Source organism: Caretta caretta, chromosome 20, assembly GCF_965140235.1.
Source record: "Caretta caretta isolate rCarCar2 chromosome 20, rCarCar1.hap1, whole genome shotgun sequence".
In the NCBI taxonomy this organism is placed as follows: Eukaryota; Metazoa; Chordata; order Testudines; family Cheloniidae; genus Caretta; species Caretta caretta.
The window spans coordinates 20616515-20638209 of NC_134225.1; the positions used below are offsets into that span (position 1 = coordinate 20616515).

General features: G+C 60.8%; 1 protein-coding gene across 9 annotated transcripts in view; it reads right to left on the minus strand.

Moving 5' to 3' along the window:
- Positions 1-17648, minus strand: part of ELAVL3 (ELAV like RNA binding protein 3) — a 47206-nt gene extending 29558 nt beyond the window's left edge. For 2 of the 9 annotated variants that reach the window (XM_075121839.1, XM_048831762.2), the window contains exons 1-2: positions 17430-17554; positions 17162-17232 (exon numbers count right to left, since the gene is read on the minus strand). In XM_075121839.1, the coding sequence (XP_074977940.1) occupies positions 17162-17230 (69 nt within the window). In that variant the 5' untranslated portion in view covers positions 17231-17232; positions 17430-17554. Of the gene's footprint in view, positions 1-12442; positions 13368-17161; positions 17561-17585 lie in introns of those variants that run through there. The other 7 variants (XM_048831766.2, XM_048831765.2, XM_048831768.2 and 4 more) reach the window with 5 other exon arrangements.
- Positions 17649-21695: the final 4047 nt, after the last annotated feature.

Below are 21695 nucleotides of genomic sequence, written 5' to 3' on the forward strand. Positions count from 1 at the left end.
CGAACTTCAGTACCAGGCAAATTGATAAAGAACAGAATTATCAGACACACAGAGAAACACAATACACCGGGGAAGAGTCTACATGACTTTTGCAAAGGGAAATCACACTTCACCAATCTATTACAATGCTTTGAGGCGGTCAGTTAGCCTGTGGACAACGGGAATCCAGTGGATATAGTGTACTTGGACTTTCAGAAAGCCTTTGACAAGGTCCCTCACCAAAGGCTCTAAAGCAAAATAAGCAGTCATGGGATAAGAGGGAAGGCTCTCTCATGGATCAGTAAGTGGTTAAAAGATCAGAAACAGAAGGGTAGGAATAAATGGTCAGTTTTCAGAATGGAGAGCAGTAAAGAGCAGGGTCCCCTAAGGATCTGCCGTGGGACCAGTGCTGTTCAAAGTATTCGTAAATGATCTGGAGAAGGGAGTAAACAGGGAGGTGTCCAAGTTTGCAGCTGATAAAAATTATTCAAGTCAGATAAGTCCAAAGCTGACTGCGAAGAGCTACAAAGGGATCTCACAAAACTGGGTGACCAGGCAACAAAATGGCAGATGAAATTCAATGTTGATAAACGCAAAGTAAAGCACCTCACAAAACATAAGCCTGACGATACATCCAAAATGATGGGGGCTAATTTAGCTGTTACCACTCAAGCGAGATCTGGGAGTCTTTGTGGAGAGTTCTCTGAAAACATCCACTCAATGTGCAGCGGCCGTCAAAAAAGCGAACAGAATGTTAAGAACCATTCAGAAAGGGACAGATAATAAGACAGAAAATATCATAACGCCTCGAAATAAATCCATGGTACGCCCACACCCTGAATACTCGTGCTGTTCTGGCTGTCCCATTTCAACAAAGATATGTTCGAACTGGAAAAAATACAGAGAAGGGCAACAAAAATGATTAAAGGGATGGAACAGCTTCTGTGTGAGGAGAGATTGAAAAGACCGGGCCCCTGCTCGTCTTAGAAAAGAGACAACCCGGGGGCTAGGATAGAGGGCTCCACAATGACGAATGGTGTGGAGGAAGTGAATATGGAAGTGTTATTTGCCCCTTCATGTAACACAAGAACCAGGGGTCACCCGATGAAATTAACGGGCAGCAGGTTTACAAGAAAGACAAGGAAGTTCTTCTTCACACAACGCCCAGTCAACCTGCGGAACTCACTGCCAGGGGGTGTGGTGAAGGCCAAACGTATAATGGAGTTAAAAAAGAATTTGATAAATTCCCAAAGCACAGGTCCACCAATGGTTATTAGCCAAGAGGATCAGGGATGTAGCCCCGAGCTCTGGGTGTCCCTAAACTGGACGACAGGGGACGGATCATGTGCTAATTGCCCTGTTCTGTTCACTCACATCTGGTACGGGCCATTGTCAGAAGACAGGATACACTGGACCATTGGTCTGCCCCAGTGTGGCCTTTCTTATGTTCTTTAACTGGACACAGTGTCACTCTAACCCATGCTTCATACAGAGGGAAAATCACCCCTACTCACTGCCCCCTGTTTCGACGTGGTTCTTGAGTACAGAACATTACAGAGCCCCCAGCGCACTGTTGGCTCTGGTCGTCTTGCTATCAGCCCCGCCTCAATAATTACTTCCACACCATCCCGACCGTCAGAGGCCCATGGTGCTGTGGTACCCCGAGACTGGAAGCGCTCGGAAGTCTGGCTCTAAGGACTTCAGGTCCTCACCAAAAAGGGCAGGTGTTTCTGGACCCAGTTAACCCTGCCAAAGCCCTCTGCTTCCATCCAGTCCCCAGGGCTGCCCCCTCAATGGGGTTCACCAGAAAGCCCCAGCTCCCGGAGTCATGGGATTCTTTGGGACCCTCAGCTTCCAACTGAAAACAAAACCCAACGTCAGTTTCTAGCCCTCATGGACAAAGGCCAAAAAATGCGACCTCCCCATGGCTCCGAAGCCAGAAGACAAATAAAGCTCCCACCATGGTTTTTTTTTCAAAATCTCAGGATATTTTTAAGTCGCTCCTGCGCTTTTCAATGGCTTGGGGTTGAAATGTAGAAACACTTCTGCATTTGGAAGTCCAGACGGGGCCTCGGCTGTTTCCCCTGGGACAAAGTTCGCAACTAACAGCCTGACGTGGCATTTGGGGATGTGCAAAAACTCTTCCCTTGATTGGCTTTACACCAGCGGCACTTGACCTGGGAAAACTGAGGACGAGAAAGGGGAACTGACTCCCTCAAAATCCCATAGGCTTGTGGGGAGGCTCTGAGAGCAGAACCCAGGAGTCCTGACTCCCAGCCACATCCTGCTCTAACCCATGAGACCCCACGCCCTCCTCTAATCACTGGACCATGCTTTTGTTCCAACACAGCATGTCAAGCCGTTTCAGTGACCGATGCACTAGCCCAGCTGTCGTGCCAATTAAAAGAGCTCTCGCCGCTCAGAAAGAGCCAGCTCCAAATCGATTAACCACAGGTGCCGATTAGAACATTCGTTGCAATAATGTCTCACGCTTCTGCGCATTCAGGACGCGCATCGCCCAGGGGCACAGAGCTAGCATCCTGCATCCTCACAGCCCAGCCGGCGCAGACAAAATGAACCCTGGCGCTGCTGGAATCTGGTTTGCTACGCACAGACTCCCTGAGAATTGTACCGTCCCCAAAGCCTCCTAGACTCCTGCTTTCTCGCCCAGCAGGACCGATCGTTCTGCTCACGCCCCATCAGAGCTCACCAAAGAGTGCGCCACGCCCAAGGGAAACAACAGTTATAGCAGTGCTGTTGTATTGCCCCTTTCAGCCACAGATCTCAAAGCACTTCGCAAAGGCGGTCCTTAGCTGAGATGGGGGCCCAGCATCATGCCAGGTGCTGCACGGACCCCAACCCAGATCAGGATGCTGGGGGAGAGGCGGGGGTGCTCCGCACAGAGTCTGACCAAGAGCGGGGCCCCATTGTGCTGGGCACTGCCCAGACCCAGATCAGGGTCCCCTCTTCGGGGCACTGCTCAGGCTCAAAATGGAGAGAGAGCCCCTGCCTGGCTGAGTTGACACATTGAGTAAGGAGGGGTGGGGAGGTGGCTAAAATTTGACCTTGATGCCCCCTAAGACCCCCCACCCACCTGGGGTTTGACACACTCGCAGCGAGACCTAAGGCCGGGAACCCTGGAGGTCTCACCCTGGGACCTCTCAGGAAACCACTAAGACGGTGCAAAGCTCCACAGAGGGTCTGACCAAAATCAGGGCCCTGTTGTGCAGGGCGCTGCCCAGACCCCAACCAAGATGGAGTCCGAGCCCTCCCCCCCCTCCGCAATTGTGCCAGACCAAACCCAGATCAGGCTCCCATCATGCTGGGCACTGCCCTGACCCAGATCAGGGATAGAACCCAGGAGTCCTGACTCCCAGGCCCTCCCCCCCCCCGCTCTAACTGCTAGGCCTCCCCACCCCTCCCAGAGCAGAAGATAGAACCCAGGATTCCTGGCTCCCAGAATGTGACGGCCAGGCCCTGGGTCCCAGCAGCCCAGGTGCTGGGGAGGGGGTCTGGATACAGGGCAAGTGGGTGCCCCTCCCAGCCAGGGTGTCACGCCACCAGTCACTGGTGCCGCACACCACCCCACGAGAACCCGCCCGGCTGGGGGGGCCGGGCTTGCTGCCTCCAGGCTAGAATTGGAGGGCTTTTCATCCGGGGGCGAGGGCTTTTCATCCGGAGGGGGGGTGGAATGTCAGGAATTGCCCTGTTTCCTCACAGTCCCCCACCCCACCCCCTCCAGCTGCTGCTCTGCACCCTCAGTTCCCCCCCACACAACGATCCTGCAGCCTCATACTGCAGGGTGCTGCCAATCTGCCCACCAGAGCATCCTCCCCCCGCCCCCAGTTGCTGGATGTGCCCTGCCTGTATCCCCCTGAGCCCTTCCCCCTCCAGCCCCACCTTTGCATAGCCAAGGAAAGAGCCGCCAGCCTGGCCCCATCCCCACCAGAGGGAGAAGCTGCCGCCTGCAGGGGACACCCTAGAGCTCTCAGCCCCTCGCCCTGCCACGAAGGGGTACTTGGGGGTCCAGTGGGTGGGCAGAGGTGGGGGCTGGGAGGCAGGACTCCTGGGTTCTGTTAGAAGCTCTGGCAGGCGAATGTTCCCCCAGGCAGTGCCAGGGGAGGGGAGCGGGCATCTCTTGCTGCTGACTGATCCTCCCCAGCACCGTAGCCGGGTTGGGGGGGAGGGCAAATCTCCCAGCTGCGGGTCGCCCCGGGCAACGTGACGAAGGGCCAGGAGCCACACGGGATGCACCCGCGTTGGGCTTGTTTACAGCATGGAACCGCCCTGGGCTCTGGGGCTTGACACCACTCCCCTTCCAGGGCTGGGGCTAGAACCCAGGAGTCCTGGCTCCCAGCACCCCCTGCTCTAACCACCAGACCTCACTCCCCTCCCAGAGCCGGGACTAGAACACAGGACACTGGGTTCTGGCTCCCAGCCTGGGCCTCTGCAGCTCTGCAAGCCCAAGCCCCGGGGCAGCTGGGTAACTGCACCTGCCTCTGGGGGATCAGCCCAGGGTCTATCTAGTTCCATCAGCCTTGGGGAAGAACCTCCCTTAGGCTGAGCCCAGCCCTGGCTGTGTGGGCCATTGTGGGGGGGAGTGAGGGGGGGTTCAGGGAATCTGCCCTGCCCCCAGCCTCAGCGGCATCCTAGGAGAGTCGGGTGCCCACAGATCCCTCACACAGGGCCCCAGGCCTGGGGGGAAGGCACCGAGACTCACTTGATGCCCAGGGGCAGGGACGGCACACTGGGAGCTGGGGGGCAGGTAGCTCCTCAGGAGGGGTCTGGCGCATTCTGGCCCCCAGGGCACTGCACAGCTGCTGTGGGGGGCACAGCGTTTGGAGCCCAGCCCCCCACCCCAGAGCAGATTAGGGTGCAAGGCCCTGGGGCGCGCAGAGCAGGGAGGGAGAACGGTGCCAGCCAAGCCCATGGAGGGGGAATGAATGCACGCGTAGTCGGGGCTGCCAGGCAGGAAGCTGGGCCCAGTAGTTAGACCTCTGCCCTGGGAGCCCTGGGCTCAGTTCCCTGCTCTTAGACCAGAGCCATGAAGGTATTTAGGCTCCTACCTTCCAATAGAAAGGCCTTAGCCACTCCGTGCCTCAGTTTCCCCATCTGTACAATGGGAATAACAGCCCCGCCTCATGGGGGTGGGGGTGAGGATAAAGATTGGGAGGTGCCTTATTATGGGGGAGTCAGATACTCCAACAACAGGTGCTTATCTAACCCCCACCCCCACCCCACAAGGCAAGGCAGTGCTATTCTCCCCAGTGTACAGATGGGAAACTGAGGCACAGAGAACCCAGGAGCCCTGCCTTCTTGTTCTAGCCCACTAGACCCCACTCACCTCCCAGAGCGGGGGGAGAACCCAGGAGTCCTGGATCCTTAATGACCACAAAGTGGACCAGTAACCCCACGTCCTACACACTACTCATGACACAAGTCCTACTTGCTCACCCCACCCTGGGGTCCCCGCAACTCCACCGGTGCCTCTCACTCCCAACCCACAGCCCCCTGCTCCCCACCACACATGCTCACATCCTGCTGCAGGAACTCATTACATTTGAGCTCTGGGGGTCCAGAGAGGGGTCCCATGGGGCTGGGGGGGACCACTGAGGACCCTGAGCCCAAAGCCAAGTGGGCTCTGTGCAGAAGGGACCTCAGAGCCCTGAGCCTGGGGAGGGGGGCCTGGCTCCGGGCAGCACCAGGCCAGCTAGGCATGGAGGGGGCAGGGCAGCCTGACCGGCACAGATATTCCCCCACCACCACCCCCCGTCGCTCTAGGAAGGGATAAAGGTGCAAAGAACAAAGGATGACACCCAGCCGGGAGTATCGGACAATAACATCCCCCCAGGGCCCAGAGCTGCAGCTGGGGATAGAACCCAGGAGTCCTGACTCTCAGCCCCACACCCCCACCCCGCTCTACCCACTCCCCGCCCAGCACCGGGGCCAGTAGCAGGTGCCCTGGCTGAGCCCTGCAGGGAACTGGAAAGGGACTGAAATGGGGCAGGGCTGAGGAAGGCCAGGTGCTGATGGGGGGTGGGGTTCAGCCAGGATTCCTGGGTCCTTCCAGGGCAGGTGGGGATGGGGGGCGTCAGGCAGGACTCCTGGGTACCATGGCAGCAGCAGGGGCTCACCACCGGGCCTGTGCCACATGGGATCCCCCACCCTCACCCCAAGGATCCTCCCTCCCCAGACACTCCTCCTGGGCTGGGGATGCAGGGCCCCCCAGAGAGTGAGGCCTCCCCAAGCAGGGTGGGTGGGGCTCTCAGCTCATCACTGGAGGGCTGCCCCAGGCACCCCACCATCTCCCCATGGGGCAGGGCAGGGAGGGAGTGCCTGCTTAGCAGCCATTTTCTGGGGGCTCAAAGCGCTGCCCAGGGACTGGCAGCCCAAGGGGAAGGAGAGAGATGAGACTGGGAGGGCGGGGTCCAGGCTGGAGGCACCCCTGGGGGAGAAGGATGTACCACCCCCCCACCCTGTGATTGCAACCCACCAGCCCCCCCAGGGACAGCAACCCACCAGCCTCCCAATACATCACACCAGCCCCCCAGGAATAGCAACCCACCAGCCCCCCAGAGCAACACACCAGCCCCCCAATGCAACACACCAGCCCCCCAGGAAGAGCAACACACCAGCCCCCCAGTGCAACACACCAGCCCCCCAGTACATCATACGAGCCCCCAATACATCACACACACCCCAGGAACAGCATCACACCAGCCCCTCCCCAGAGCAACACACCAGCCCCCCAATACTTCACACCAGCCCCCAGCACATCACACCCCCCCACGAACAGCAACACACCAGCCCCCTCCCAGTGCAACACACCAGCCCCCCAGGAATAGCAACACACCAGCCCCCTCCCGTTTCCATCCCCTCTGCACAAAGCCCCCTCCCATCCCGAGCTCTTCGCTGTGTGTGCACGGAGGGGGACAGGGCAGGCAACGTGGGGGGGTCCCTGCTCCAAAGGCAGGGGATGTGGCAGAGCCCCCACCCCCACCCCAGCCAACTCTGGCTCTTCCCCAGCTTCCCCCGCCCCTTCACACGTCTTTGTCAGCTCGCCAAACTGCTCCCCCCTCCACGTGGGAGGGGGAAGAAATGGGGCTCCCCCTCCCCCACGGCTAAGCCACCTGCACTGTGACTTTAAGAAACACAAACTCAGCTGCTGCACCCCCCCCCCATGCACACACACATCCCCTCCCTGCTGCATTGCTGCCCCCCAGCCCCCTTCCCTGCACCCCCCATGCACACACACATCCCCTCCCTGCTGCATTGCTGCCCCCCAGCCCCCTTCCCTGCACCCCCCCATGCACACACACATCCCCTCTCTGCTGCATTGCTGCCCCCCCAGCCCCCTTCCCTGCACCCCCCCATGCACACACACATCCCCTCCCTGCTGCATTGCTGCCCCCCAGCCCTCTTCCCTGCACCCCCCCATGCACACACACATCCCCTCCCTGCTGCATTGCTGCCCCCCCAGCCCCCTTCCCTGCACCCCCCCATGCACACACACATCCCCTCCCTGCTGCATTGCTGCCCCCCAGCCCCCTTCCCTGCACCCCCCCATGCACACACACATCCCCTCCCTGCTGCATTGCTGCCCCCCAGCCCCCTTCCCTGCACCCCCCATGCACACACACATCCCCTCCCTGCTGCATTGCTGCCCCCCCAGCCCCCTTCCCTGCACCCCCCCATGCACACACACATCCCCTTCCTGCTGCATTGCTGCCCCCAGTCCCCTTCCCTGCACCCCCCATGCACACACACATCCCCTCCCTGCTGCATTGCTGCCCCCCCAGCCCCCTTCCCTGCATCCCCCCATGCACACACACATCCCCTTCCTGCTGCATTGCTGCCCCCAACCCCCTTCCCTGCACCCCCCCATGCACACACACATCCCCTTCCTGCTGCATTGCTGCCCCCAGCCCCCTTCCCTGCACCCCCCATGCACACACACATCCCCTCCCTGCTGCATTGCTGCCCCCCAGCCCCCTTCCCTGCACCCCCCCATGCACACACACATCCCCTTCCTGCTGCATTGCTGCCCCCCAGCCCCCTTCCCTGCACCCCCCATGCACACACACATCCCCTTCCTGCTGCATTGCTGCCCCCCAGCCCCCTTCCCTGCATCCCCCCATGCACACACACATCCCCTTCCTGCTGCATTGCTGCCCCCAACCCCCTTCCCTGCACCCCCCATGCACACACACATCCCCTTCCTGCTGCATTGCTGCCCCCCAGTCCCCTTCCCTGCAACCCCCCATGCACACATACACCCCCTCCCTGCTGCATTGCTGCCCCCCAACCCCTTTCCCTGCACCCCCCCATGCACACACACATCCCCTCCCTGCTGCATTGCTGCCCCCAGCCCCCTTCCCTGCACCCCCCCATGCACACACACATCCCCTCCCTGCTGCATTGCTGCCCCCCAGCCCCCTTCCCTGCACCCCCCATGCACACACACATCCCCTTCCTGCTGCATTGCTGCCCCCCAGCCCCCTTCCCTGCACCCCCCCATGCACACACACATCACCTCCCTGCTGCATTGCTGCCCCCCCAGCTCCCTTCCCTGCACCCCCCCATGCACACACACATCCCCTCCCTGCTGCATTGCTGCCCCCAACCCCCTTCCCTGCACCCCCCATGCACACACACATCCCCTCCCTGCTGCATTGCTGCCCCCCAGCCCCCTTCCCTGCACCCCCCCCATGCACACACACATCCCCTCCCTGCTGCATTGCTGCCCCCCAGCCCACTTCCCTGCACCCCCCCATGCACACACACATCCCCTTCCTGCTGCATTGCTTGCTCCCCTAGCCCCCTTCCTTGCAGCCTCCCCCATGCACACACACATCCCCTCTCTGCTGCATTTCTGCCCCCCAGCCCCCTTCCCTGCACCCCCCATGCACACACACATCCCCTTCCTGCTGCATTGCTGCCCCCCAGCCCCCTTCCCTGCACCCCCCCATGCACACACACATCCCCTTCCTGCTGCATTGCTTGCTCCCCTAGCCCCCTTCCTTGCAGCCCCCCCCATGCACACACACATCCCCTCTCTGCTGCATTTCTGCCCCCCCAGCCCCCTTCCCTGCAGCCCCCCATGACACAAAAAGCACCGCTAACGGGAACGGAGAGAGGGGGGCAGCTTCCATTGGGGGCTCCCCAGAGATTGCCCACCCCCCCTTTCTCCTCCCCCCCATGGCATATTCCACTGGGGACCTCCCCAAATTCCTCCATCCCACCCCCCACCCCAACCCCGGCCCCCCACTGCTCTGTCCAGACCGGGCTGTGGCCCATGAGGGGTCCCCAAAATCCACCCCTCCTCCCTCTGCGACACCTCCCTTTCCACCCCCAGCTCCCCTTTCTCTGCACACCCCGCCCCCCCACAAGAGGGATGTTCGAGGGGACAGCGAATTACTGGGCCCCAAGGCGCCTCGGAATCGCTGCAAGGTCAAAATGGCTTTTGTCGCTCCGGAAAAGTGTCTCTCTGTTGGGGGAGGGGCTCTCAAACCGACCTTGAATTCAAAATGTGGTGGTGGGGGGGGGCTTACGATGATCTTAACGCGCGCGGGGACCAGCGCCAGTGGGAAGCGGTTTGCGCCGAGCCCCCCACCCCGGCTCGGGCCTACACCCTCGCTGGCTCAGCAGGATCTTCAAAGAAACCGGGGTGGGGGGGGTGGGGGGGGTGGTTTGTGGCCGTTGAAATGAGCGAGGGAGAGACTGAGGACAAGGGCAACACCAGGAGTGGCCGGGGGGGGGGGATCAAGGTGCGGGGGACACGGTCGGGTCAGAACATTATCCGGCTTGGATGGTTTAGACACAACGACTCCTACTCCTGGACCAGGCCCGGCCTATTCTCACTGACCCATCCCAGCCTACGGCTCTAGGGTACGGTGTCCAGATGCCCCGATTGTATAGGGACAGTCCCGATTTTGGGGGCTTTTTCTTGTCTAGGCACCGATTACCCCCCACCCCCTGTCCTGATGTTTTACACTTGCTGTCCGATCACCCTATTCTAGGGGGTCACGTGCAAGTCTGCGGGGCGGGCGGTGGGGGGGGGAAGTGCCCCATAGAGATCTATGAAAAGTTGGGGGAGGGCAAACCAAGTGGGGGCCCCCTTGCCCCATAGCACATGAGGCCCCTGGTGTGGAGGGGGGAGGTTGAAACAATATAAAATTAAACGGGGGGGGGGGGGGGTTTGATGTTAAATTAGGTAGACAGAGGCCTGGCTTGCAGAGCGAGCCGCACAACGGCAAACACACGATGGGGGGGGTGTCCTAGGAGGGTGGCTCAAATCTGCAATTCAACGGGGGGGGGGGGGGATGGTTTTTAAAAGGCTCCTAAATTAGCTGGCAAGCCGGAGGCGGGGGAATTGAGACCCCGGGTGCTGCGCCTGGCACCGCCAGCCCGCCCGTGTGGGGCGCAGGAGAGCGGCTGGGTTTTAAATGACCTCGGGAGGGAGAGACACTGGATTGGGAAAAAACCCAGGATTTACAATTTGCAAATGCAAAACCTGAGTGTGTGTGTGGGGGGGGGAGCTTGTCCCAGACCAAGCCCCCATCCTCCCAAAGCCAGCCTGCTGTCAGTTCCCATTGTTCAGAGCCGGGCTGGCTTCTCCTCCTGCACAGCCTGAGATGGGGGGGGGCGGGGGGGGGAGCTGCTGTCTCAGCACCCAGAGAAAGGCAATTCTGCAGGAGCTGCTCTCCCGTCACGCACAAAAATGTACCCAGCTCTGAAGGATTGTGTGTCTGTCTCTCCCTGCGCGTCTCCGCAGCGCCCAGCGGCTGGCACCACACGCGGGCCCCATCTCGGGCGGGGTCTGGGCAGCGCCTGGCACAATGGGGGGCCCCCATCTCGGGCGGGGGCTGGGCAGCGCCTGGCACAATGGGGGGGCCCCATCTTGGGCGGGGTCTGGGCAGCGCCTGGCACAATGGGGGCCCCCATCCCGGGCGGGGTCTGGGCAGCGCCTGGCACAATGGGGGGGCCCCATCTCGGGCGGGGTCTGGGCAGCGCCTGGCCCTGATCTTGATTCTGGAGGGGTCTCAGGCATTCGTGCATCGCAAGTAATAAAGATGCAAACATGAGGTTATATCCATATATCTAGATCTACACACTCACACTCACACACACACCTATCAGCACACACTGACACACACAGACACACCCATCAGCGCACACGCCAACACTCACACACACACCCATCAGCACACACTGACACTCACACAGACACACCCATCAGCACACACACCAAAACACACTCACACACACCCATCAGCACACACACCAACACACACACACACACCCATCAGCACACACACTGACACTCACTCAGACACACCCATCAGCACACACACTGACACACACACACACACACACCCATCAGCACACACTGACACTCACACACAGACACACCCATCAGCGCACACACGGACACACACACCCATCAGCACACACACTGACACACACACACTGACACACACACACAGACACACCCATCAGCGCACACACTGACACACACTCACACACACACACACCCATCAGCGCACACACTGACACACACACACCCATCAGCACACACACCAACACACACACACACACCCATCAGCACACACACTGACACTCACACACACACACACACACCCATCAGCACACACTGACACACCCATCAGCACACACTGACACACACTGACACACACACACACCCATCAGCACACACACGCCGACACTCACACACACACCCCCACACAAAGGGTACAACATACATGTGCCGGGTGCATTAGACAGCCATACCCGGAGATCCACACACCAGAGTGTATCCTCCAGCCGTACGTGTGTAGACACACACATCTCGCTCTCTACCCCCCCACCCCCCCCGGTAGAGTTCACACTCACGCCGTACATACGATCCCTCCATCCCCAGACACGCTCCCACCCGGGGTAGATTTGACATCAGTGCCCGGCTCCAGAAACGCCCCCCCAGAAACCCCCCGCCCTGCGGGTTAGCCCCTCACTGGCATGGGAAATAGTCCTACAGATCCAGAGACCCCGCGTATGGCCCATCTCCAGACCCCCCCCCCGGCTACCCCCCCCCCGCGTACCGCCACGGACCCCCCCCCACTCTCTTTGCAGCTGCCTGTCTCCATGTTGAGCCCTGTTCTCACCCCCCCGCCATGCCCTAGCTCGCCCCACAGCTCTGCCCCACGCGCGCTATGGGGCCAGACCTCTGTAGATCCAGGGGATCCCCCCCCACCCTGGCACCTTTACACCCACGTTTCACCCCGATCCCCACCCCAACCCCTGACAGCCAACTGGGGACCGGGCTGCGAGATCCAGCCGAAATCGCAGTGCAGGGACTGGGGCGGGGGGGATTTATACCGTACACCCCCCAAAAGACGCGCACCCCGATATCAGTCAACCCCCCCCCCCCCCCCCACGCATCCAACCAACCCCTCCAGATACCTACGGTGACCATTCTTCCAGCGCCGCGGGCACTCCCGCTGCAGGGCCGGGCGGCCGTGGGGCTGAGCTCTCCAGCCGCCGGCCCGCACCCCCCCAGCCCCCCGCCCCGGGTGGGGTCGGATCAGCGCCGAGGAGCGGGGGGAGGGAAATCCGGAGGACCGATTGAAAAGCCAAATCCCGGGCGAGGATCGGGGCTCGATGTGTGTAGGTCCAGCGGCGGAGGGGGGCAGATTGGGAGGGGGGGGCTGAGCAGCGGGGGGGGGAGCTGAGCGGGGAAGGGCTGAGCAGCGGGGGGGGAGCTGAGCGGGGGGGCTGAGCAAGGGGGGGGAGCTGAGCGGGGGGGCTGAGCAAGGGGGGACTGAGCGGGGGGGTCTGAGCGGGGGGGAGATGAGCGGGGGGGAGATGAGCAGGGGGGCTGAGCAGTGTGGGGGAGATGAGCAGGGGGGGTCCTCTTGTTCTCGGCCTCTCTGGGAAGAAAGGAAGGCGAGAAAGGAGGGGGGGTGGACGAGAAAAGGGACAAGGGAGGAGAACCGGACCGGGGGGAGAAGACGGAGGAGAAGGGAGAGCGGAGGGAATGGAAACGAAGAGGGAAAACCAAACAATGAAATGAACAGAAGGAGCCGAGTCTTGGCCCGGGGGCGAGGAGAGAACGAGGGGGGACGGGGGGGGGGGAACGAAAAGGAGGAAGAAGAAAATAAAAAAAGGAAAAGAACGAGAAAAGGAAGGAACCGGAGGAGCGGCAACTGCAGCCTTGCGCTGGCTGGTCCTTTAAATGTCCTTGGTTATTTAAACCCGGGGTTTATTACGGGGGGGGAGGGGGAGGCGGGGTTTTTTTCGAGGGGGGGTCTTGTTTCTTCTCCCCCCTACAATATGCAAAAAAACAAAGGATCCTCTGCAGCCCCCCCCGTGTGTGATGGCTGGGTCCAGCTGCCCCGCGGCCCCCCCCCAGACCCCCCCCGGCCCCCCAGCGACGGGACCCGACTCATTGGCTGGGACCAGCGGCAGCGAGTTCTCTCTTGGTTAACACCCACCCACCCCCCATAGCACACGCAGCCCCGCCCCCGATGGCACACACAGACCCCCCCCCCGCGGATAGCACACACCCCATAGCGCCCCCCCCAGGGGTAGCACACGCAGCCCCGCCCCCCCATAGGACATCACTTCCCAAGATTTCACACACACACACACCCGATAGCACACGCAGCCCCGCCCCGATGGTACACACAGACCCCCATTCCCCGCGGATAGCACACACCCCATAGCGCCCCCCCCAGGGGTAGCACACGCAGCCCCGCCCCCCCGATAGGACATCACTCCCCAAGATTTCACATATACATACCCGATAGCACACGCAGCCCCGCCCCGATGGTACACACAGACCCCCCTCCCCGCGGATAGCACACACCCCATAGCGCCCCCCCAGGGGTAGCACACGCAGCCCCGCCCCCCCGATAGGACATCACTCCCCAAGATTTCACACACACACACACCCGATAGCACAAGCAGCCCCGCCCCGATGGCACACACAGCGCCCCCCCCCCGCTCCCCCCGGATAGCACACACCCCATAGCGCCCCCCCAGGGGTAGCAAACGCAGCCCCCCCCCAGATAGCACACACACCCCCGATAGCATACGTAGCCCCCACCCCATGGCACATCCATCCCTCCCAAGCAGCCCCCACCCCAGCTCCTGCACGCACCTCCCCATACTGCACTCCCAGCCCCCCCCCCCCAGCATTCACTCGGACCCCATCCTACATGCAGAAGCCCCTGTACCGTCCCCCCATCTCTCCTCCCTGGGGTGGGGGGACCCCTCAGTTCCGGGGCGGGGAGAAGGAGACGGGTGGTGTTTCAGATACAACCCAGAGAGAGAGAGAGGAGATATATATAGAGAGAGATATAAATAGCTAGAGATGGATAGATATAGATCTGGAGAGAAGGAGATAGATAGATAGATAGATAGATAGATAGATAGATAGATAGATAGATAGATAGATGGGGTGTATGGGGATAGATAGATAGATAGATAGATAGATAGATAGATAGATAGATAGATGGGGTGTATGGGGATAGATAGATAGATAGATAGATAGATAGATAGATAGATAGATAGATAGATAGATAGAGGGGGTGTATGGGGATAGATAGATAGATAGATAGATAGATAGATAGATAGATAGATAGATAGATAGATAGATAGATAGATAGATAAAGGGGTTTATGGGGCTAGATAGGTAGCTAGATGGTGTGTATGGGGCCAGCCAGCCAGGGTCTGTGATAGAACCAGGCCGAGACAGAGAATCTCTCTTTCGTGTCATGCCATTGAGTCTCTGGGTGTCTGGGTCAGGGAGCACAACTGCAGGGAAAGGGAGTTATGCTGGGGGGCATCCAACTGCAGGGCAGACTCTGCTCCACCAGCAAGATTAACCCCCATTTCACGGGGGCAGAGAAACTGAGGCACAAAGAGGGACATGCCCAGTGAGGCAGTGGCAGAGCTGGGGACAGAACCCAGGAGTCCTGGCTCCCAGTCCCTCCCCTGGCTCTCCCGGAGCTAGGCATGGATCCCAAGAGTCCTGGTTTCCCAGTCTTTGCTCGGAGCAGCCTTCACACCAGTTGATACATTAGCTCTGAAAGTCATCGGTTTCACTCAGCCTCCGCTTCACCCGCCTGGCATCGCCCAGTTCCTGGGCTGCTGAAATGCCGGGCAAATGACTGCGGCTAATCCAGGGGCCCCATTGTGCTGGGCAGACCCCAAGGGGGGACAGTCCAGGCCGGATGGGCCCGGTGGGGAGGGATGGACTCAGGCTGCGTCCAGCACTGAGGCTAGCGGAGTGATGGTGACTCTAGTCTGGCCCCACAGGGAGGTTGGATAAAAGACCAACTACTGCTGCCAGCAAAGGGAGAGCCTTTCTAGGTTAAGCAACAGAGCCCCGAGGGGAGGGAGGAGCTGCGGGGGAGCCGAGGTGAAGGGCACCCACCCATGGCCATCCAAAGAGCCTGCAGGCCCTGAATGGCAGCACTGGCCCGGGATGGAATCAGAGCAGCTCAGCTCTGTGTCACAGTGCCCATGCAGCTGGTGCCAAATGGGGAGTCTCCAATGGCTCCGGCAGGTGGGGCGGGGAGGTCCAGGATTCAGACCGGAGTTACCAGTAGGGCACAGAATGCAGCGTGGGAACGGGAGGCTGTGACTCTGTCGTTATCTCCAGGGGACGACTGAAGGAAGGGGACTGACAAGGTGGACCGTGGAGACTGGATCCTCTACACATCCCGTATCCAGTTCCCCACTCCCCTAGGTCTGGATTGGAGGGGGCACCTCCTAGATAGGAAAGGCCCCATATCCAATTCCCTGAGACAGCCAATCCCCACTCCCTGGGGCTGCATCAAAGCCAGGACTCCTGGGTTACCCAGCTCTGGGAGGGGAGTGGGGCCTAGTGGTTAAAACAGGGTGGGTTGGGAGCCAGGACTCCTGGGTTTTATTCCTGGCTCTGCCACAGACTCCCTGTGTGACCTTAACCAAGTCACTTCCTTCCCCCCATGCCTCAGTTTCCCCATCTGTAGCATGAGGCGAATGATACATACAGGCAGATGTTTGTGAGCTGCCCAGATACTACGGAGCTGGAGCCCAGTGCCAGAGAAATAACTGCAGTGAAAGTCACTTCACCCCAGGTTTGACATGCTCACCACTCCTTGCCTTCAGTGAAAAATGCCCTGGCCTAAAGCCACATTCAGCAGGTCACACAGTGCTCAAGAAAGGGTGGCATGTATTATCCCCATTTCACGGTGCGGGGAAACTGAGGCAATGAGCGGGGCAGGGACATGCCTTCAGCACCCCACTGAGCTGGGGCAGAACCCAGGAGTCTGGGCTCCTAATCTCCCCCTGTTCTAACCCCTAAAGAAAGTTCCACTCCCCGAGGCAGGGAGAGAACCCAGGAGTCCTGACTCCCAGCCCCTTCCTGCTCTAGCCCACTAGGCCGCACTCCCCTCCCAGGAGTTCTGATGCCCAGCCCCCACCCACCCTTGCATTCAGCGCAGCCTATCGTGCACAACCCGGGACCACAACCCAGGTGTCCTGCCTCTTCGGTGTGGTTCCGAAATCAAAGTCTCCTCTCTCCAGAGGTCTCTAGACATTTCTAGAAAGTTTTCTTTGGCAGCTGTTCCCCCTGCCTGGCCAAAGTGCCGCAACACCCTCAACACACACACACACACACACACACACACACACACACACACACACACAACCACCACCCCGACCCCCACCCTGGTCTCACAGCACAACCAGGGGGGTGCACATGGGCCCCACACTGGGTGCTTCCTAGCCCCATCTCTTTTTCTCCCCTTCCCTGGCGGATCCTGGCCTGCCCACCCTGTCTACAGGGAAATCAGCGCAATGTCTCGCTCCAGCAGAAGCCGCGCGAAGCAGGGAGAAAAGCCTTCCCGTCGCCTGCTCGATTTCCGAACCGAGCATCGGCAAACATGCCACCACCCCGGTTGGAGACACACACGCCCCCGCGTGCAGCCTCGGGGAGGGCGTGTGGCAGTCGCTTTGGACCCAGCTCCGCCATCCCCCGGCTCCAATCCGGCCCCGTTTCCATCGAAACCCACCAATTTGGGGGGCAGGAGGAGGAGGTGGGAGTGGGAGCGGGAAGGGGGGGGGTGGGTGTTCGCTAATAACCGAGGAGAGAGGATTGGTTTTGGTTAAGCTGAGACGGTGCCTTGTCCCCTACCTCATTTGCGCTCAGCGGGTATCTTTCTGCATCTTGCGGGCATCTGCTCATTTTGAACAGCGTCGCCATTGCTGATGGAAGCAGTGAGAGAGGAGAGAAAATAGCAGTTAGTCCCAGGGGAAAGGAAGAAAGAGACACGCACGCATAGCTAGGTAACGGGTTGGTAGCCGCGGCCGGTGATTTATAGCCCAGCCGGCCTGCGATTTTCCACCTAGGGAGAGCCGGAAGCAGAAAAGGAATCTCGCCACGCCGAAGAACCGAAACTGACCAACACCCCCCTCGACGCGCACACGCGGCTCCCTTCCCGTCAGATTCTTCGCAGAGAGAAAGGAGCCGGATATTTTGATGATGCCGTGCAAAGGGAAGGGCCGAGGGGGGACAGGCCGGGAGCTGGCTGTCGGAGAACCTGGCCCACGGCACGTACTGTCAGCCGCGGGTGTCGAGGGAGATGCTGCTAAGTCCTGCCACCTGTCCACATTCTAATGGGAAGCTGCATCTAGTGGTTAGAGCGGGGAGAGGCGGGGGCTGGGGGATAGGACTCCTGGGTTCTCTTCCCAGCTCTGGGAGGGGTGTGAGGCCTAGTGCAGAGGTTTTCAACTTTTACTCATTCGCAGACTCCTAACAAATTTCAAATGGAGGTGCGGCCCCCTTTGGAAATCTTCGACGTAGTCTGCAGACCCCCCCAGGGGTCCACGGCCCACAGGTTGAAAACCACTGGCCTAGTGGTTAGAATAGAGCAGACGTGGGACCTGGCAGCTCTTTATGCAGGGATCCCTTGTCTGGCCTGGAGATGCAGCCACCCCTGGGGCGGGGCACAGTAGCTGTTTGTACAGGAAGGCCTCATCCAGCACTGAAACACAGCCACTTCTGGGGTGAGGTGGGGCAGCTGTTTATACCCAGGGCTGAGACGCAGCTGACTGTGTGTGTAACCGCCCCAGGTGGGGGAGCAGAACGTGCTGGGGGAGGGGATGGGATGACCTTGGGGCTCTTCCATGGAGGCCGATAGCTCCTATGTTCTCCCCAGCCACACGGGGCCCTTCCCTGCTCCCTCCACGGCTGGGCTGGGGCATCGTCCTGGCTGGATCTCTTTATCCCGCACGTCGCTGCCCCACCATGGAAATCAGGACATGGTGGCAGGAACAATGACGGGGAGCAAAAGCCTCCCAGCTGCACTCTTCTGACCCCTCCCTTCCCACCCCACCCCACCCCCGTGACACCTGCCAGCCTGCCCTTCCCCCGCCCTCAGCCCATGCTTTTGTTCCCTCCATGTAGCCTCCCCCCAAACCCCTCTGTGTTCTCAGCTCAGCCCTCACAAACGCCCCAGACGCTGATGCACCCCAGAAAAGTTTCAGGTGGGCACAAGTGTTCACAGGATCCCGGCCTCCCGCTTTGATGGGCTTGGAAATTAGAGGCTGGGGAAACACAGCCTGGTGCCCCTGTGTTTCCCCAGCGCTCTCCCCCCCCCCCCCCCAGCCATCCCCTCCCAGGCCCCAGCCACCCTGCCAGCTCAGAGCAGGGGCTCCCAAGCAGGAAAAGAGGCAAGTCAGTTGCCCAGGTTTCTGGTCAGTTTCATGGGGGTCTCTGCCAGGCCTGGGGGCTGGGCTCCCGCACAGGCTGCCCCAGGGAGGAGGGGAGTGAACTGTCTTGCCCCTATTTCTGACCCCAGGGTGGCACCTGACCATGAGGGCGCCTTGGAAGTGGCAGATTGGTTTGTCACACTGGCGGGAGGCTGGGGGGTGATTCGGCCTACAGGGCACATGGGTGGGAGTCAGGACTCCTGGGTTCTGTTCCGGGCTCTGGGTGGAGAGAGGGCTCAGGGGGTTACAGAGGGGGAGGGGGGCTGGGAGTCAGGGCTCCTGGGTCCTCTTCCGGGCTCTGGGTGGAGAGAGGGCTCAGGGGGTTACAGAGGGGGAGGGGGGGAGGGGAGTCAGGACTCCTGGGTTCTGTTCCGGGCTCTGGGTGGAGAGTGGGCTCAGGGGGTTACAGAGGGGGAGGGGGGGAGGGGAGTCAGGACTCCTGGGTTCCACTCCCAGCTCCAGGAGGAGACTGGGGCCATGGCAGGACTACATGACAGCACGGCCAGAGTGTCTAGCCTAGGATCATGCCCATACCACTGTCCCAGAGCTACCAGTGATCACAGCCCAGGACCTGCCCCCCGCCCCCCCCCCCCCCACATCTCCCACGCAGAACCAGCCCAGCAGAGCTCTCTGGTGCAGGCCCAGCCCTGCTAGGTGTTTGGGTGGAGGGTGAAGCAAAACCAGCCATCACCAGGCCAGGAGGTGGGGGCCAGGGGTATCCCCCGAGCCATGGGGACCGGCTGAGTCCATCTGGACAGGCAGGGGTGGGAGTCATGCCCTGGCAGCTAAGGGGGCCTGGTGCACAGACACGCTCCTAGTGACACATGCATGGCCTCTCCCTCACAAGGCCCGTGCACTCACGCTGGCCATGCCACTCCTGCCCATGCTTTGCTCCTGCAGAGATCCTCCCATGCGGGTCCTGGCTCAGGGGGGCAGTTCCGAGACCCCCAGCGACGTCTCCGCTAAATACCCTTCAGTTTCTCCTGCACTGAACTGTGTGAAAGGAGCAAAACAACTGGATTGAGGCTCTCCCCTGCTTGTTCACTGGGTGCCCTTCCCTAACCAGGGAGAGAACCCAGGAGTCCTGGCTCCCAGCCCCAGTCCCAACCACTAGACCCCACTCCCCTCCCAGGGCCAGGGCAGGGAGAGAACCCAGGAGTCCGGAGACAGCCAAGCTGGCTCCTTGGCACTTTCTGAGACCAGACCCAATTCAGCACCACAGACAGCTCCAGGGAGCCGCCCCTGACCTCGGTCCCAAGGCGGGGCCCCGCGGCGCTGACGGGCTGAGCAAGCGGAGCAAACCCGAACCGCTCTCGGCTCGCCCCCGCCCCCGGGACGCTGGGGGCCACTGAAGTGAGGTGAGACTGGGCCAATGAGAAAGAACCCAGGAGTCCTGGCTCCCAGCCGCCCCTCCCCCCCCGACTCTAACCACTAGTCCCCACTCCCCTCCCAGAGCTGTGGGAAGAACCCAGGAGTCCTGGCTCCCAGCCCCCCCCCACTCTAACCGCTAGTCCCCACTCCCCTCCCAGAGCTGGGGGAAGAACCCAGGAGTCCTGGCTCCCAGCCCCCACCCTGCTCTCCAAGGGGGCTGGACTTTCCAGAGCTTCAGCTGCAATATCCCCAGTGACCTCAGATGACCTTTGAACAGGGGTCAGTGAGGGGGGGCACTTTGGCCTCTCGACCTGCCAGGGTCCACGAAGGGTCAGCTCCCCCGCATGGGGAACAACAGCTAGAGGCGGGGGGGGGGGTTACCCCTCCTCCCGGCACTGCAGTGAATAGACCCCCTGGGGTGGGGGAGGGGAAAAGACCTCAGGCCCCATCCCCAGCCACCACCACAGAGTGACTCCTGCCTAATAACCTCCACCCTGGGAGGGGAGCAGGGTCTGGTGGTTAGGGGGAGGGGGTTGGGAGCCAGGACTCCTGGGTTCTCTCCCTGGCTCTGGAAGGGGAGCAGGGTCTGGTGATAAGAGCAGGGTGCGGGGGTTGAAACTGATCTCTCCCTTTCCTCTCTGCCAAGCACAGTCCCTGCCCTCCTACCCCCAGGAGCAGGGGTGGGTAGCAGGGACCATATGCCACCAATTAGCCAGTGATCCCACATCTGCCACCATCCTGGGCGGGGGCGGGGAGGGGATGTGATGAGGAGGCCGAGCCCCATGTCCCATGGGAGGAAGGGGCCTGGCAGACACAGGATCTCACCCCAGGATGGCAGCGCCCAGCCCACGTGCTGTGAATGGCCGGGGGAGAGGGGTCCCAAAGGGACTCTGATTTCAGGGCCAGGGAGCCAGATGGCCGGGGGTGGGGGAGGGGATTGGATTAGAGGGGGAGGAGGCCCCCTATGGCAGAGAGGGGAAAGGCAGGGAGGGTGCAGAAACCCCAGCATGGGGACGGGAAAGAGGGGACCCCCCCCTGCTGCAAACCAAGCCCCCCATCCTACAGCCTCCACACTGCAAACCATCACCCCAAAACTCAGTCTTAATCCTTCAAATGTAACACAGGTCACAACCCCTCAAGTGCAAACCCATCCCCCTACCTGCCCCCCCGCCCCTAAATCAAACCTCCCTACCCCCACTCATGGAGTCCTGCCCCCCCCCATGACCCAGCAGCTCCCTTGTAGGGGGCTGGCTCAGTCCCAGGCTGGGAGTCCCACCCAGGCCTTCCCCTCTGATGGCCCCCTATGTCATGAGTTTGCTGGGACCCCACCTGTCTCCCAGGGGTCCACGTTACAGAAAAGCCCACATGGGGCACTGGGGTCAGCACTGACTGCAAGGGGAGAGCGCCCCCTAGTGAGCCCCCACCTCGCACCATGCAGCACAGGGCCCCCAGCACCGTCTCTGTACATAGGCCAGGAGCTCTCAGCCCCTACCAGCCTCAACCCCCTCATCCTTGCCACGCCCACTTGTGCCCCAGGAGGCTGGTGGTTAAGGCCCTGGGCAGGGACTCAGGAGAGCTGGGTTCAA